General features: G+C 40.1%; 1 protein-coding gene across 2 annotated transcripts; it reads right to left on the bottom strand.

Moving 5' to 3' along the window:
- Positions 1 to 1,543: 1,543 nt before the first annotated feature.
- gabrd (gamma-aminobutyric acid type A receptor subunit delta) lies at positions 1,544 to 17,263 on the bottom strand. 2 transcript variants are annotated; one of them, XM_049754918.1, is made up of 10 exons: positions 17,066 to 17,263; positions 16,865 to 16,980; positions 9,641 to 9,756; positions 6,957 to 7,024; positions 6,216 to 6,436; positions 5,654 to 5,736; positions 4,961 to 5,098; positions 4,389 to 4,544; positions 3,231 to 3,442; positions 1,544 to 2,501 (listed from the first exon to the last, which is right to left on the bottom strand). In XM_049754918.1, exons 2-10 carry the CDS (start codon positions 16,930 to 16,932, stop codon positions 2,178 to 2,180), a joined length of 1,386 nt encoding a protein of 461 aa, XP_049610875.1. In that variant the 5' UTR covers positions 16,933 to 16,980; positions 17,066 to 17,263; the 3' UTR covers positions 1,544 to 2,177. The 2 variants fall into 2 exon arrangements, with proteins under 2 accessions (XP_049610875.1, XP_049610874.1); XM_049754917.1 differs by having other exon boundaries at positions 16,865 to 17,263.
- Between the last annotated feature and the right edge of the window lie 454 nt (positions 17,264 to 17,717).

The following is a 17,717-nucleotide window of genomic DNA, read 5'->3' as shown; positions in this document are numbered from 1 at the left end:
AATTATTCTCATCATAAATGCAAATCCCACTTGACAGTGCACAAAGCCTTTTGCATGAGGAGAGAACTTCAAAGTAATACTCCCAAAAAAAGCGGGAGGTCTGCAGAAAGCTTGTGCGTCGAAGAACGTTCAGCTTTTCGATGAGCAGGTGTGGGACACTAAACACTCATCCTTGAGAAGCTTGCATCATGGAGGTCAGCCTCGGTTTATTTTTACTCAAGACAAATCCCCTCGTTACCCCACACACAAAAAAGTACAGTAAGAAAAATTGCTGGTGAACAGTATTGCCAGTGACCTTAAACATTTATTTAGTTACTTTACTGATTACTTGGTTCAAAAGTAACTTCATTTTTTATGATTATTTTACTTAAATAGTAATTGAGTTAGATTATAAGTTATTTAATACTCAGAGTCTGCTGAACATAATATTACATTACACAATAATTACTTACTACATCCTGCTTAACATAAAATGATTTTGACACTTAAGTGGATGTGTATTGTTAAATTTAAAAATTGTTTTTATAGGAAAATGAAATATTTGACATAAATATCTTTAGAAAATGTATTTTAATTTTTTTTTTAAATGTCATTTAGCATGAATGGTCTACTGGTTTTTAAGTAAAACAAATGAAAAGACAGCCTTTCTTTACTGGATTTCACATAAATACATTAATACCCAATTGGGATTTTTGGGTTAGATTTTTTTTGTACTTGTTCATATAATGTGAACAGACATGAGGCAGCATGTGCGAGAAGAGCTTGCTGTTTATTTAATTCTTGTCCATTCTTTCTCATTGCTAAACTCTAGCAGATGCTTTAATCTGTGGTAGTGAAAGGTGGCGTTCTCTGGAAGGCCGACGTTCTAGCTGACGAATAGTTTAGCATATCGTTTGCAAAAGAAACTGCATAAGACATAACAGTTTGTTCACACATTAGCTAAATATTCATTTCATGTACGGCTGAGAATTAGGCTTTTTCAGTTTGATGGCATTTTGTGAAACAATTAAACTTACAAAATGGCCAGCGAATGACAGACTAGCACATGTGAAAGGAAGCAGAATTGCAAAATTATATGCAACTGCCTCGCTCATTTAGCCTTGTACGCAAAAGGCTGCCCTTATACATTACGACCGCACTTTAGCAGTGCAGAAACATATTTACTGTTAATTATCCAACATGATGATGGGATCGGAGCTTCAAGGAAATGGAAACCGTGCGGCGAACAGAATCCATAATGATGACTTCATGATGATGTAAGACATGTCAGCCTTTGAATAACTCAAAATGATCAGGGCAAAGGCCTTGTCATGATGTGTATTATTTAGTACTTGAAATTACTTTGATTTAGGCTTTTGAAAATCCCCCACATGTGATCATGGTATAAAGAGTCAACTGTCACATATTTTGTTTCACATGAATAATAATTTTAGTTCTTCAGTAGTCACACAATCCAAACTATCTAAAAGACACACACTGTTGGGTATAGTTTGTGTCAGCATCTTTTTTGACAGTTTTGCACAGGCACACACACTGAGACCAGTGGCCAAAGAAGTCCTTTAATGGTGAGGAAAATGACAGAACTGGAGGGAGACCCTCCAGACATTTTCAAAACAAAAAATTTAATTTGGAAGGAAACCTGTGGTGCTCCACAACAAGGATAAGGTGCGAGAGGGCCTGACAGCTATGGCGATGAAAGAGAATAAGAGAGTTATCAGCCATGCAAAATAGTGGGAACACCTCATCTTGTTGTCCTTATTCGAGGAGTGCTACGATTACACATGGCCTACTTCAAACTCGAACTTGCGGGTCTAAGCGAACAACAGTTTGCAGGATATACTGTGTGTGTGTGCGTGTGTGTGCGTGCGTATGTGTGTGTTCGGGGAAGGGTCACTACTGCAGGGTGATGCACTCATTAAAGCTGTCCAGGACCATGTGACCTTGCATACTTGCATTCCGTGTCTGTTTAGATTTGAAGGTCCCATCTGTCCTTAAGTCGCATTTGCCATTTTCATTGGCTGAAACAAGTCATTCCCTCTAAAGTTATTTTCCTGTTCCCTGCAGCGTGTTTCAGCTGCATAAGACTGCCAACATTAATGTGGCACAGATCCAGCAGTATCGTATATATACAGTCCATCCTGGACAGAAGCCATCAGCATCCATGATTTTCTTCCCTTTTACATGGTATACGCTACCCAGTAGATCACATTGACCACGGCAAAGGTGAAAGGAAACACGGCCCTGGCATAGATGTCAATAGTGTCGGCGTCAATGGGCTTGCAAACGCACTTGGAACAACACTTTTTCTTCTCTTCCTCACTCTCTCTCATCTGTCTGGACCTCCTCCTAGACTCGAACTCCTCGAAGACAGCCTCCCCAGGGATCTCGTTGCTGGAACGCTGCGTGCGGCTGTGGCGGTTAGAAATGACCACGCCCTGGTTCATACCGGTGACGGACAGGGAGAACAGAACCATGGCCTGTTTGCCATTCTTCACGATGGACTGCAAGGACACAAGGAGAGGTTTGTAAGCAATCGCTAAAGAAAAAAATAGTCTGAATTATAGCTATTAATAATCCCTCGGGAATCATGAAATGTGTATTTCAACTAGAATTCTAAGAGAAAAAATCCCCCATAATTGCACAAAACTTTTATTTGTTGTTGTTTTGCTCTTCTTAATATCAAAGTGAAAATGAAAACATTCAGTTTATGAAGGAGACAGAGGAAAAACATTCTCCAGAATAAAAGTGAATGTGTTAACTTAAAAGTCGAATTGAATGAAAGTTGTGCATTTTTAGACAGTGGGTTTCTGATGCCAGTCAACAAAAAGTTTATACCTCTATATTGATATAATTTAAAAAAAAAACATATTTGTATTGGTTACCTTTTTTACCTCTACGAAAAGGCTAAAATTGCATGTGATCTTATTAGATCATGCCATTTTAAACCTTGTGAGGTGTCCTTGGAGTGTGTGTATGGCGAAGGTTGGCGTTTTAGCCCAGTGAGAGGAACAGAATGATAAAATGTCCATTACGCCCTGTCTTTTATATATTCCCTTCATATGCTATGGAATTCCATAGCTGTGCCCAAGGTCAGTACTATCGATGTTCGTCAGCTCTGTGGTTCAAAAGCCAGCGCAGGTCTGTGTTGGGAAGGCCTACTCATTACTCACAACATCGCCCACAGCAGTTAACGGCTGAGAGACCAAACCAGAACGTAACGGATTCCTCACCTCTGAGCCGAGCTTGTTGGCCTTCACCTTGGCTTTCTCTTTGAGTCTGTAGTCGGCATTGTAATGAGCGAAGGCGTACTCGATTAGAGCCGCAAAGACAAAGACGTAGCAGATCCAGAAGTAAACGTCCAGGGCCTTGATGGCTGACGCGCGAGGCAGAGAGGAGCGGGCGCTCACCATCAGGGTGGTCATAGTGAGAACGGTCGTGATACCTGTTGGGACACACGTGTCACGTCGATGCTTACGAAGATGGGACTGAGTTTCTGGATATGAGACTTTTTGACAAGTTTGGAATTTCAATACATGTTTAGGTTATCTGCTGTGAGCCATCTAAAGTCGAGTCAATTTGAGAAACATTTTGCTTTACACTATAATTACTTATTTCATCTTGACTATAATTAGTTTGTATTTCATCTCGGTTTTTTTTAATTCAGCTAGTTTTTGGGTGGTTTTATTAGTTTCTGTTAGTTTTATTTTAATGCTTCATTTTAGTTTGGTTTTTAAATTAAGGTTAAGGTTTCATCGTAGACTTTTAAATTAGGCTAAAGGTTTCAAACTTGGGTTAGGCTTTCAAAGAAGGGTTTCAAACTATGGTTACAATTTAAAGTTGGGTTCCAAAGGTTAAGGTTTCAAATTAGGGCTTCAAACTGTGGTTTTATTTCAAAGTAGGGTTCCAAACTCAGGTTAGTGTTTCAAAGCAAGGGTGTCTAGTGGGTGGGGCCAAGAGTGCAGCATCTGGGGCAGACTGGATGAAGGGCAGCCTGCTGTGATCAATGTGACAGAGTTAGTAAAACTCGATCTGCCCCCAACCCCAGTGACAAATTATGTTTCGAGGAGCATCAAAATTGGCCTGCCACCCTGGTCATCCACTGTGTTATGCACACCACTACATAGATGATGTCATGGCACATTTTAGGACACCAAACTAGTTGCAACTGAATCAGCAGTGCCTCTGCTGATTGCCACCAAGAAGTGTGCATATTTTTTTCTATACAAGTGTTCGATTCAAGTCATCAACAGTCATTCTCCAGAATGGGGTTCTCAGTGAATTGTTGAATAAAACATTAATGATAACTAAATCATTGTGTAAATCCTTAAACCTACCAGTAAATTATTGATTAATTCTTATTTTATTTTTTTGACTTGTCCAATACCAACCTAAGGACACGCGAGCAGGGACTGCTGATTGGCTGATCCAAAAGGACACCCAGGACATGGCAACCAGCAATATGGAGGGCATGTATGACTGGATGATGTACACCCCTCGGTTACGTCTCAGCTCGAAGCGAAGGCTGAGCCTTGGAAATCTTCCCGCTAAGAAGAAAAGGACAACCAGTGAGTGGTTAATTGCTTTTTTTTAAAGAGTGTAATTATCAATTATGAACACGTCTTGTGAATTGAAATTCAGCTGTTCTTCAGACATGATGATCTTGGGGAATTTTCTTTCTTGCCGTTTGTGTGAGTTAGTGGAGTTGAAGCTTTACATTGTTAGACATTAACAAGAGTTGTCGACGGCAACATGCATGCTATTCACTGTTGCTCCTATCATCTCCTAATCCTTCCGTGTGGCTCAGCACCAAGAAAGCCCTCATGCATTCCTTCTGTGCATAGAATATAACCACAGAAGGGGACTCAATCAAAAGAATATCTTGCTTCAAAAGGAGGAAGTCACAGCACAGCACTACACAATGCACTTTAAAACAAGAGATTTGACTAAAAGGAAAACTCACCAGATTTGAAATTCAGCATCTCTGTGACAAACCGATAGTCTGTGATGGTAAACTGTGAGAGTTCCAGTTTGTCCAGGCCGTGAATATGCCTTTGGCTTTCCGACCAGTGGTACACAATGTCCTCTGAGGAGTAACCATCTAAAACAGAAGAAAATATAAATACAGTTTAGGCTATTTCCAGGCCAAGTGATAAATGCAAAACGTTCAACCAAAGTTAAGCATGGATTACATGAATGTGGGGTCTACCAATCCAATATTCAGGGTTTTTTAGCCTTCAGTCTGAAATTGTGATGTTTTTTTTAAACGAGTACCACAACTAAGCCACACACACCCTTCAACAACCTAAACCATAGTTGATTCATACCTTGCTTCTCCCGCACCACCCGTGAAAAATTATATAAAATAAGAAAAATAATAATAATATTCAAAATTAAGCCATGAAATAAATGCAGACTATAGTTTATCTGATTAAGATGTCTAAAACTGCTTTTCCACTGTAACCCAATGGCATGGCTCCGTCCTGTGTGGTTGCTTTTCCATTACATTTTTTCATTGTATAGAATCTATACAATGAAAAAATGTATAGACATGACACGTGTCTTATATTGTATGCTAGGTGCTTGGCCGTTCTGGAACCTGTGTACAGGAAGAGTATCTCAAATGAAAAAATAAAGCATTGAATGTGCAGCTTACAGCTTTCCAGGTCAAGCATGCACTCTTGTTCATCCATGGGATACTTTGTCAGGTCCATGTCACAAGCCACTGTTGAGGTAATTCTGGGCAGGGAGGAAACAAATCAATTAATCAATAACCTTGAAGTGTATTCATCATGCTTGTATTGTTTTTCAGGAATGTGTCAATATTTTGTATCAAATGAATGAATACCACAAGCATACAATTAGAAAATAACGGTCAGTCCATTGTCAAAAAGTATTTGATTTTCTCCACTTCTTCTGGTGCCTTGCAGGTTTTAGTAAAGATATTGAGAAATGATATGCATCTTTCATGACAGTAGTGAGGTTGTGCAATTCTGCTGCAGAGGTTGCTGGCGCTTCGAGACGAACAAGTAAAAACTTAAGAGGTTACCATAGAAACTGTGTTTATTCGGCTCTTGTGGCATGAATAATGAGGCACAGTAAGTAGGAGACATCAGCGCACTCATGTTTTCTCAAGTGTAAACATTTGAAGGCTGTATAAAAGAATGCCTCCTTTATCAACACTTGAACTGCTTTCATGGGCAACATTGCGCTCGTACCGGCTGCTGTAAAGAATGACACCATTGGGCTGCAGGCGTATCAGTTTGTTCTCCACGGTAACGTCGTGGAACCAAGCGGATTTGGCATTGACAATGAAGGTGTCGGGCAGCCAAAGCTTGTCGACGAAGCGGCTGTCCAGTCCCAGAGTTTTGTTGGTGTGGTTGTAGGACAGGCGGTCATCGTGCCAGCTCTGCCGCAGGAACACGGTCATGGTGTACTCCTGTCGAAAAATAAACCACAAGCAAGATTTTTTCAGTGCAATTCACTAAATTTTTAAGGACACATGTTGAAATGCAGGCAAATGAAACATATTATTGAGTTATTGGAGTACAATGAACCACTTGGTATTAGGGGGAAACCTATCCTTTGTCATTCTCACCTCTACCGTAAAGACGAATAAAGTGCCACTGTGAATTACGTTGATTTTTTTCAACCAAACCATGCCCAGCTCTTGTCAAGTCTTTACACAGAATTAAATAATTGTTCTCAGTGGATTTTGCACATGTTAACGTGTTTACAACAAAATCAAAGCCTGGTATGAACGTGGTTCTTCAAACAGATGTCATTTTTTTCCATACGATGGAATAAGTGATGAAACAACTCAATGTGGCAATGTGTCAAACTTGTGCAAGCTAAGAGCTTCCAAGCCCTCACAGGGATAAATCGGGCTTACGAAAATAGCAAATCTTTTCCAAGGGGTTGATATTTGCTGTGCGTATGAAGGAAATGCTCAACTCTACCATGTTGGCTTCAGAGATGTGATCGATACTGGCCACTTCGATTGCCATGGCCACGTTCACGGGTGGACCTGCGGGGGGGAGACGTGAGAAGAGAAGAGCAAACACAAACACACACATACTACTACATCGCACATCTATTTTCCTCCCACATCTCCATCACTCCTACGGTGCACAGAGATTAGGCTTCATCCAGTTGAACCATGCTAAGTGGCACATCACACCACGGGCTGTCATAAACACCACTGAGCTTTCATGGGCTCACACAGGGCAAGCTTCAGCTGGCGTTCATGCACACTCACATAAACAGTATGATTACACACTCACACACACGTGGCTGGGTTCGCACTCCGCAGTTTGCCAAATGATTAGCATAGAGCGCGCCGGCTAGGCTCGAAGGCACGAATAAGCGGGGGAGCTCAGTTATGCATAACATAGAGGCCATTTATGCTGAACATTATGGAATCATACATAGCCATTCCCCACCATTCAGCACCTTCTTTTCGGGAACTGTTTATGGCAAGTCAAACTCCATTGGCTATGCATTGCACGAGTGCTTTGGGATTATTTATAATGACGTGTTTACTAAACTGTGCTTATCAAGGTCTTAAGAGTAGAGTAGGCCTCTATAGTGTTGTGATGCTCCAATGAACTGGCAATCTTTACATTCTCAATGTGGATTCTTGCTTATAATATATACTTTGTAAAGGAAATGCAGAGATATGTTTTGAAATACAGTACATGTCGGAAGATAATTGCTAAAAAATATGCAATCCACATTTGTGGGGAAAGAGTGTTAAACTGCTTTTAACAGTTTAAGTTTTCCTGATTTTAGGGGTGTAGCTAAATCAGCACCCAATGACACGCTAGGGCATCCTGCAAGAATTGCCCCTCCCTCACTACCTAAGGAGTGACGCACCTTTGTTGGTGATTATCTGGCACTATTGTGACATGTAGTGAGTTAGCTGGCTATGTCGACACCACAAAAATGCATATTCCCTCCAGATAGACCACAGGCATGGCTGATATAGAGCCTCTCGTTGTCAGTTGTGAGTGCATGCACATCAGGCGGAGGAAGGCAGTAGAGCAAAGGGGGAAGTCTGACTTTGCTGGACCACCAGCATTTGGACCGGGGCTTCAGGCTGGCGTGGCCACTTTAGAGTGCTTCATTGTTGTCCATGAATATGAACATGCCATGAAGAGAAAGCGAAAGACCAAGTTTGAAAAATAAATAAGTACACAAAAGTCAGGCGTTACAGCTGGGTGCAGACAGATGTGGCTACTGATATTGGCTCATTGAGGATGTTCGAGGGTGGTGTTGCCACAGAGTACTTTGGTGATAGTTTGTCTTGTTTACAGGTAGCATTGTTAGCCCACACCAATTTATCCCATACATGGGTGACTGCAAATTCCCGTACATGTCCAAAGACCAATGAAGAATTGTGGAAGGGAATGGAAACAATGGCCAAGCAGATACGCTGAGAATGTAGGGCCAAGCCCTGACCTGTAACCCGCTGGGAAAGAGAGGCTGGCCTCACACCAGCTGGAAGAAAGACACTGAGACAAATCTAAAGCAGAAAGGTACCAACTGAACTGAGATGCCTGGAAAAGCAGTAAAGATGGCGGTGGTGGGGGTCATGGATGGGGTGTGCGATGAGATTGCCACAACAAGAGTCCAGCACAAATAATCTTTGTTATATAAATTGGCAAGATATACATTTCTCAGATTTTACTGCGGCCATAAAACTTTAAATCGCTCTCCTGAAAAATGACAAAGACGGAATTACCCAGCTGCAGTTCTCACTGGCTCAATTGGAGAATTCAATCCCCAATCACGAGAGAATATGAAGAAGAAAGAGGAACAGTTCCTATGGGAACTGCAGAGGTTCCACAGTATGAAAATGTTAGTCGGCCCTGGTCTTGTAACACATGCAGTATTCTAGAAAGATGATGCAACAAGCCTTAAACAAATAACATCTCTCTTTAAGTCACTCGCAACATCAAAATGAGAGTCACAAATGCAGAAATATGACAGCGGTGCGAGTCATGCGAAAAACTAAAATATTATTAATAACATGAGACCATATAGACGATCCTAACAACGTATCCTTGTTTCAACTGTTGGCGTTTCATTGTTGCTAGTGTGAAGTATCATGATCCAAAGCATACTGTACTTGTAAATCCATCTTTGTGAAGTTATGTATATCAAGTAAGCGACTTGAATGAGGGGAATGGCAGCACACAACAGATTTGATTCCTGAATGGTCAGAGCACTGCTTCATATTATTTTTCATGTTATTTCTTTAATTATATTACATAAAATTGCAACGTTCCATCCATCAGTCTGCATTTAGGACAGGGTGCTGCATGATGATGGTCATTGTGCACTTTTGCACAACTGAGTTAAGCTGTGAGATTGAGAAATCTATCCGTGTGGTCATTGGATGGGTCACATCTTGCAGCCATTCTTAGCAAAGTGCATTTTTCCATCCTCATCAACACTGTGTCCGGCTTTTTATTCTTATAATTATATACACCCGATACATACGCAAAGAATCTCACTAAATAATGATATATTAAAAAAAAAACACGTTAGTGTATCTAAGGTCAAGTTATGGTAAGGATGGCTGCAAATGTCAGGGGATGAAATGTGAACCAATGCCACAAGCAGTAGATCTCATACTCACCTCCTATCCCAGGGCGAAAGTTTCTGGCATAGCCCTTCATGAGCTCATCCAGATTAGGTAACCAGGATATTTCAATGTCTGTACCTACATAGTCCCCAATGTCACTCAGCATGGCCCTGAAGGAGACAAAAAAGTAAACACAGCAGTCATCATAGTCAGTCAGCTGTAAAATAGGACTCAAATATAGCTACAAATTTAATCCAAGATAAGAAAAAAAAAAGATATTATGTTTTGTTCGTTATTTTTTTGTGTGTTTTTTTTCACCCTGGTTACATTTTGAATTCAAATTCATAAAATAGTCTACACAGTTTTCCTTTTACTTTCATATTTTTCCTAAATTTGTCACTCTTTCTTATTATATTATCCATCCATTCATCTTGGGTATGGGTATGGCATCTTCCAGCAGTACAGCTGTAAAACCACTAGATGGCAGTTTTGCATTTTAAAACGGTAAGCCTGAGAAGAGCGTCGACATGTCTCCTACAAATAAATAGCACACTCTGCATCTTGTTGCACTTGACAGAATGTCAAGTCTCCTCCATCCTGCCATGAGAGGCGCATATTCCATAATGAGTTTTCACTCAATACAAAGACCTCATACCATAGACTGACTTTGATACGGGACAACTTGCAGAAAATAAATGGAAGCACACACGAGGCTGACATTCATAATGTCCATGGGCGACATTGAATGAGAAATACACGAGGCCTTGATGGAAGACAAAACATCACAGTGACCTTTGCAAAAAGTGCATAACATTTGATGAAAATCACCTTCACAGCATTGCAGCTACACGGAAGTGTGACTTTCAACTCGTATGGAGAGCAAATATTTGAAATTATTCATCCACATGAGCAGCAACTAAATGGTATTCCTGCCATCATTCCCTTAGTGAGCAGAAGCGGTATTTTTAGCTTGGCAATCACAACTGCCATGTCTGAAATAAATGGGATCATTGTGCAAATGTATTAATCACTGCGTGACTCCTGGATTGTGTTCACAAAATGATCACTTCTAAATGTGGACATGAGGCATATTCTTTTTCCTTCACAGGAGATTTTGTTGACACAACAAGGTCAAACAGGCTTCAGTTAGTCATCACATCTCGCGTACTGCAAATCGTTAATTCAATAGCATAGTTGTCTAGATGTGGTACTATTTGAACATTTATCAAATAAAAAGCAAGAAAAAAAACACAACTTCAACAAACAAATTAATTGCATCATTTAACTTTTGCCAATTACTATGAACAATACTAATTTTAACAAAGTCATTGGTATTTGAAAATGACTGGGGCAATTATGCTGTTAGGCTAATGATATATTACAGCCCATATTAGATAAGCCACATAGTTTGTCTTTGGCAGACATTTCTTCGCTCTCAAACCTCCACATGAAATGTTCCATAAATGAATTATTCACAAATAAACAAAATAATGTATGAAAATTTGAAAAAAAAAAAAAACAGCACAATTTTCACAAACTAAATTGGTACCGCTCCCTTCTTGCCTAATACAATGTGGAAAAAAGGCAAAAGTGGTGTCAAATTGGGTATGGGTATGTACTGTGATGCAATTTTGCAGAGTACAGTAGGTGGTAGTAGGTACAGTATACCCATGAATAAATTTGGAGACACTTTCTCATTTAATAGCATGAGAAACTGTTCAACTTACTGTACAGCTGTCGAAAATAGAATATGTGCTCTTCAAAGACACGTGCAGGGTTACACATTTGATTGCTCCCCAGGGGAGGAGTATTAAACATTTGCACCCCTCCATCCATGACAAACAATTCAGAGAGTCAATTTCCTCTCTTCAGCTCTTCCTCTCTCTCAAGGCCTGGATCTTCACCCGTCTCTGTGTGTCAGCCAACATCTTTGGATGAATTTGATGCGCAGCAAAAGCTTTGAGACCTAATTAGATTTAGACAGTGGCACGTCTAGTAACACACACGCAGGCCCCTGATCCTCCATTGGAGACACTCTTTAAATTTAATGGGCTTTAAGTTCAGCAGTATGCAAATGAACAAATTATCTAATTGCATTAAAAAAAACCTGCCTAGCATTTAAAACTGTACACTAAATAAGTGCACTGATGACATTGCACATGTCAGCATTAACTTTTACTCTGAGTTCAATAAAATAGGCGCATTACAAACAATGTTAATGGATTCCAATTTATCTTTTACAGGCATTTGATCTGACCCAGGTTGCTTGATGATTTAGAGCAGGTGTCACCAAAGAGTTGCTCATGGATAACAGGAGTAGCCCAGGGAACTCTTTTAAAATTAGATATTGTAATTTCCTTGGGATGGTGTGCAAGTGATCACTTGAAAATGTGAATACTGGCTGAAAATAATAGAAATGTGCTGCATATTGATATGTATCTGTTTTTAAATTGTTAGGAAAGAAAATCATAAACCTTCACCTAAATTAATTATTAATGATAACATTATTAATAACGCCATTTAACAATTAACATAACTCAAGGTATTTTAAGCAAACTTTTTTTTCAAAAGTATATCCCAAACAAGTAGCCTTTTGTGTTAATCAGTACTGAGGAAGTAGCTCTGTGCCTCAAAACAGTTGGCGACCCCTAAGTTTGAGAGACTGTGCAAAGAGGAATGGTCGAAGATCCATTTCTGTATTCTTCCATTTTGTGAAACGCCTACTGCCTTAAGTCATCCCACAAATTGCCTTAATCCAAACTATGGCAGGATCTTACATTCTGGACCTGAATTTTCCATAGCCTCCTGAGACCCATTTTTGTCCTCTGTAGAGGACATATGTGTTTCGATGTTTTTAGTCCGTATTACATACATGCTACTGTCTTAGTTTCTGTTGGCCCTTAAAGACGACATCCTAGGCTTTTCACATTTGCCACAACCAAGTCCCGTTGTCCTCTCCAAAGGACATATTGTAAAAAATAAATAAATACACTTTTTGACACATTTTTTTCGCACAGAGCAGTCTTCATCTTGACATCACGGCTACATTGGATGCGATCTAAAAGTAGCCAATGTGTGAGGGATCCTTGTGAGTGTCCAACCTACCACTATAGTATGAGAGCAACACTCGGTAGAAAAGAAATGCACCCAGCCCAAATCATCCTCAACAGGTTTGGAAAAGCATTGGAAAAGCATTGAAAAAGCATTGGAAAAGCAAATGCTGGGCAACATGTTTGCACTCTTGTACCGTATGTGGCAGCATTGTGATTTACAAAGAAGGTGCCATTTGCTAGACATAAGGAGCTACCGTATTTTCCGGACTATAAGTCGCTCCGGAGTATAAGTCGCACCAGCCATAAAATGCCCCAAAAAGTGAAAAGTGGGGCGCGATTTATTAGACAAAATCCCACACCAAAAACAGTCATGAACGAGCAACAACAGGCTAAACGATAGCAACGACAGGCTAAACGATAGCAACAACAGGCTAAACGATAGGTATGCTAACGTGACAAACACAAACAAAGAGCTGAGAACGGGCCTGACGTAACATATAGAGTGATTAAGGACAACTATTACATGAATAACATGTTTATAAAATCATCGGTGTCACTCCAATTCATTAAATCCATCGATCGTTCTTTGTCAACAATGGGTGCGCGCGGCTGAGGGCGCTTGCACTTCAAAATATTCCACAGGCCCATAAAACGATAGATAAACTATATTTCAAATAACTATAATATAAGCAATAATATTATCAAACCATCCGTGCACTTTAAATCCATCGATCAAATTCCTCGTCCTTTGTCAACATCGCCGCGCGTGCGCCCTGACGTCAACCTCGTCTTTATTCCACAGATCTAGTATATAACTATATTGTAGCGTTAACAAAGTACAAGGATAGACGTGGGTTTGGTAAACGGCTCTTTATTCAACAAAACAAACTTCCAAGCGCGTGGCGGCGTGGACTTCCAGACACGAGAGCTCCATGGCATAGGACCGGGCGTGCGTAATGGTCATGTCCGAGCCCCATGCACCGTTAGCGGACAGCCACTCGGCCGAGCGCCGGCCCCCGACTCAGTAGAGTAGGACCGGGCGTGCGTAAAAGCCATAATAGTTTTTCAAACCTTCTATGTCACTCCAAATCCTTAATTCCTTCAAACTCTTTATCCTCCGTGTTACTTAGAAATGATCACTGCTAATGATGCCGGTAGTCCTTCCGTGGGTACGTTTGTCCTTTATGTAAACAACCGCCGCGCCGTGCCACTGATGTCACTTGAAATAGTATTCCCTTGGTACATCACGGTTCTCCAAACTTTCTTTCTGCTGCTCGCTTACTGTTTTCAGCTGCATATTTTACAACTTGAAGTTTGTAACCTGCAAAATATGAGTTTCTTTTTGGTGCCATTTTTCTTAAGCCCGCCCAGTTGATGAGTCACGGCCAACGGTGAAATTTAGAGCGCCCTCATCCAGTTTCGTCTGAAAATATAATTTTTTTTAGATGTAGTTTTTTGTTTTGTTTATTTGGTTGTTTTATCAAAGTCAAAGTCTGCTTTATTGTCGATTTTTTTCATATACCAAGACACACAAAGAGATTGAAATTACGTTCCCACTATCCCTCTGTGAGATAGTACACATATGCATACAAGCAACACAAAAAAAACAAGAAGGCACAAACAATGAATAAATAAGAGTGTTGAATAAATAAACAAATAATAATAAATAATAATAAATATAAGAGGGGCAAAAATGGAGCAAGTGTACATACAGCAGACAGTGGACTTGGATATGGCGCTTTAAAGTGTCAATTGCTTTATTTGATGTTTTCTCTATTTTTTTATGTTTTGAATATGTTCAAGATAAAGATATAAAAGCATGTGAAGTGATCAACTATACTAAAAATAACATGGGAAGTGGTCAACTATACTTGTAAGTAAGTGATGTGTTAATAATCAAGTAAATAATTTTGAAAAAAAACATATAAGTCGCTCCTGAGTATAAGTCGCCCCCCCCACCCAAACTATGGAAAAAAACGCGACTTATAGTCCGGAAATTACGGTACTCTTTTTCACAACTCTATTTGCTGAATCCGATGGGTCACTGGTCTATGTGGCCCAAATGCACGCAGAATGTAGTAGCACAAAGTGAAAGATTTAATTGCCTGATCCCAACTTCAGATTTATTGGTTGCTACAGTAGCTCACGACCACCAGCGCTCAAGTAACTTTGTAGAAATGTGTCCTGCACTGTGTAAAGCAATGAAAAACTGATCAAGGCATTAAAAGCACATATAAAAATTGAGAATTTGCACATGCTTAAACCAACAGCACAATTACTCATGATCATGCACTGTACTGATTTACCATGGATGCTCTGAACGATTTCACCAGATGCTGCTTTCTACCACACTATTCCTTGCATATCCAAAAGAAACCATCTATTATTAGTTACCGACTCAGGGTGATGATTTGAAAGGTAACAGCTCAACAGCAAAAAACATCTGGGATAGAAAATGGCGGCAAAGTCCTAACTTTAGCCACAAGCAACTTTGCTGAAATGGAGGCGCAAGAAAGAGTCATTATTTTCTCGAATGAGTGGGTGGCTGTAGTGATGCAGGCAGGCTGCAACTGTAAGCGTGAGTGTCCGAGCGCAAGAGAGCTGACACACAGCGAGGTGGAAAAAGCACAGCCTACACTTTGCAATGTACTGAGAAGAAAATAATACAGTGACTAGTTGGAGAGAGAAAGAAAAAAAATGGACTGACAGTGAAGAGCCAGGGGACTGAAAACAGTGTTTTGATCAAATTCAACCAAAACCTTAGGTAGCGTTCAGCTTCAATTTAAAAGTCAACTAGACACGATATGCTATTTGAATCATTGGGGAAATTGCACCTGAAATAAATTACATCCTAAAAATGCTGCTGTTTTATTTTATTTTTTTTTGGGGGGGGCAATAAAATAATTTGCATTTGCATCCATTGGGAAAGGATGATTTGAGATTGTTTTGAGTTACGGGCGTTTTCACGGAACTAATTAAGCTCATATCGCAAGACACCACTGAACAATTGAATTGAATAATATAGCGAGCCTAGACCAATAGCATACTGTGTTACCTCCACTGAGATATTTACACATGAGAGGCTTAGTCTCTTCCATCACCTAATGTTTGACCCCTATTGGCCAGGCCCGGATGTGTGAGTGAGTCTAAGTGACATTGTAACCACTACACACGGGTGCACCTGCCCAACTCATTTGGCATTCATCTCCATAACAAACAAGTCACCTCCTTCTATGCATATGTATTATGCAAATTGTGTCATTGAGTCCATCAGCACAGAAATAAAGCAAGCTGTCGGGTCTTTGGTGCATGTGACTTAAATAAAATGTACAAATAGCACTTGTGATAAAATATGACATACATGTATGCACAGTGGATATAAAAGGTCCACACACTCCTGTTCAACTGCCAGCAAAATACATCATAACTAATCCTTTCCACCATTATTGTGCCCAACTGACTGTATAACCTGAACTCAAGTGACTTGCACATACTGCCACCACTATTCTTCACTGATCTTCTTTTGGTGATGAACAGTGCTGTGTTTGTGCCAAACATTTAGGAATTATCAAAAAATGTTCACCCTAAAATTAGAAAAACAAGTGAAATTATCCAATCGTGGTAAAATGGTCAAATTTTGTTCATTTTGTTTCAAATTCATGGTAGTCATCAATCCAGTGTTAATCCAGTGTTAATTATGTAAATGTGTATCCAGAGTTAATTATGTTAATGTTTATTTCATTCTCAAATGCTTTCCATGCAGGCTAGTACAAAGCTATTTTTACTTTTGCTTCCCATTCATACTATTGTATATGGATGTATGTATCCATGCAGTACAATGTATAACCAAAGTAACATTTTTCATGCATAGTTGTTACAGTCCCTAGCCTATTCATCAGTAATTATTTTGCCTCATTCAACGTTGCCGACTATTTTTGCTGCTGTTCACATTCACTTCCGTGTAATAGTATCTATTTATTAATGTAGACCTGCAGCCGGAAGGATGAATTCCTACGAACTCTAACAGTAAGGGAGAGAAGAAAAATCATGTGTTGATTTAATGAACGCACATCAAAATAATCCCATATGCAGTAGTTTTCTGTTGGGCTGTGTCCAACTTTTCGCACCTATTTAATGAACTCTTTACAAGCAAACAGCAAGATCTTCCACCAATCAGTTCAAATATAACAATATCTTGGAAAAATCAAATCAATGATGAACTCACCTGGTGAAAAGATTTCTTCCGACAAAGAGCAGAGCCAAAGTGCTCAGCAGGAAATTTGAGGGATCCATCTTCACGTGTGTTCAAAAGAACCGAACAAAATCAGTTTGTCCTCAGTGGAAATCGACCCCAGAGTTTTTCAAATGTTATTTAAAGGAGCGCTCCTTGTCATCCGATGATACCAGGAACAACAAAGTAAAAGTGCTTGCCTGATGCAGATGAAAACGGGAGCAATAGTCATGATTTTGATGGTGATGACGATGACACCATGCTGTCCGAGAGCGCACCGGGAAAAGACGCACTAGAGGAAAAGCGCAAAAGTCCCGCTCCAAACCGCAACGAACCGATCCGACAGCAGCGCAGTGCAGCCTCCACCTCCTGTTCTCCAGCACCAGGCTGACAGAGAGGAGGGAGAGAGAGAGAGAGAGAGAGAGAGAGAGAGAGAGAGAGAGAGAGAGAGAGAGAGAGAGACTCGCTAATCTGTTGTTCTCGCCCTGCTTGACTTGGATTATTTCAGCATTATGTAATGTTGTGATATATGGACAAATCACCCCCATTAGATCATATGGTGTCTGGTTTTGCACCATTGCAATCCTGTAGCTCACCGGATATTTATAAATGATGAATCAAGATGCAACAAAGCTGAGTGGGGAAATAAATCATCCTAATACGCTCTTTGAATTTTCATTTTATTCAGATTGTCTCCATTACCACTCTGTAAGCAATTGGATTGAAATTGCTTTTAAATTTGATTATATTGTTTGCATGTCTGTCATACAGTCGAACGGTTCTGGGTTTGAGGCCCTCCTGGATGCAGCTTGCATGGCCTACTCCAGCTTCCTCCCACATTCAGAAA

Source organism: Syngnathus scovelli, chromosome 2 (genome assembly GCF_024217435.2).
Source record: "Syngnathus scovelli strain Florida chromosome 2, RoL_Ssco_1.2, whole genome shotgun sequence".
NCBI classification, from domain to species: Eukaryota; Metazoa; Chordata; class Actinopteri; order Syngnathiformes; family Syngnathidae; genus Syngnathus; species Syngnathus scovelli.
Note: the sequence above shows the minus strand (reverse complement) of the source record. Positions and strands in the feature narration are given on the sequence as shown.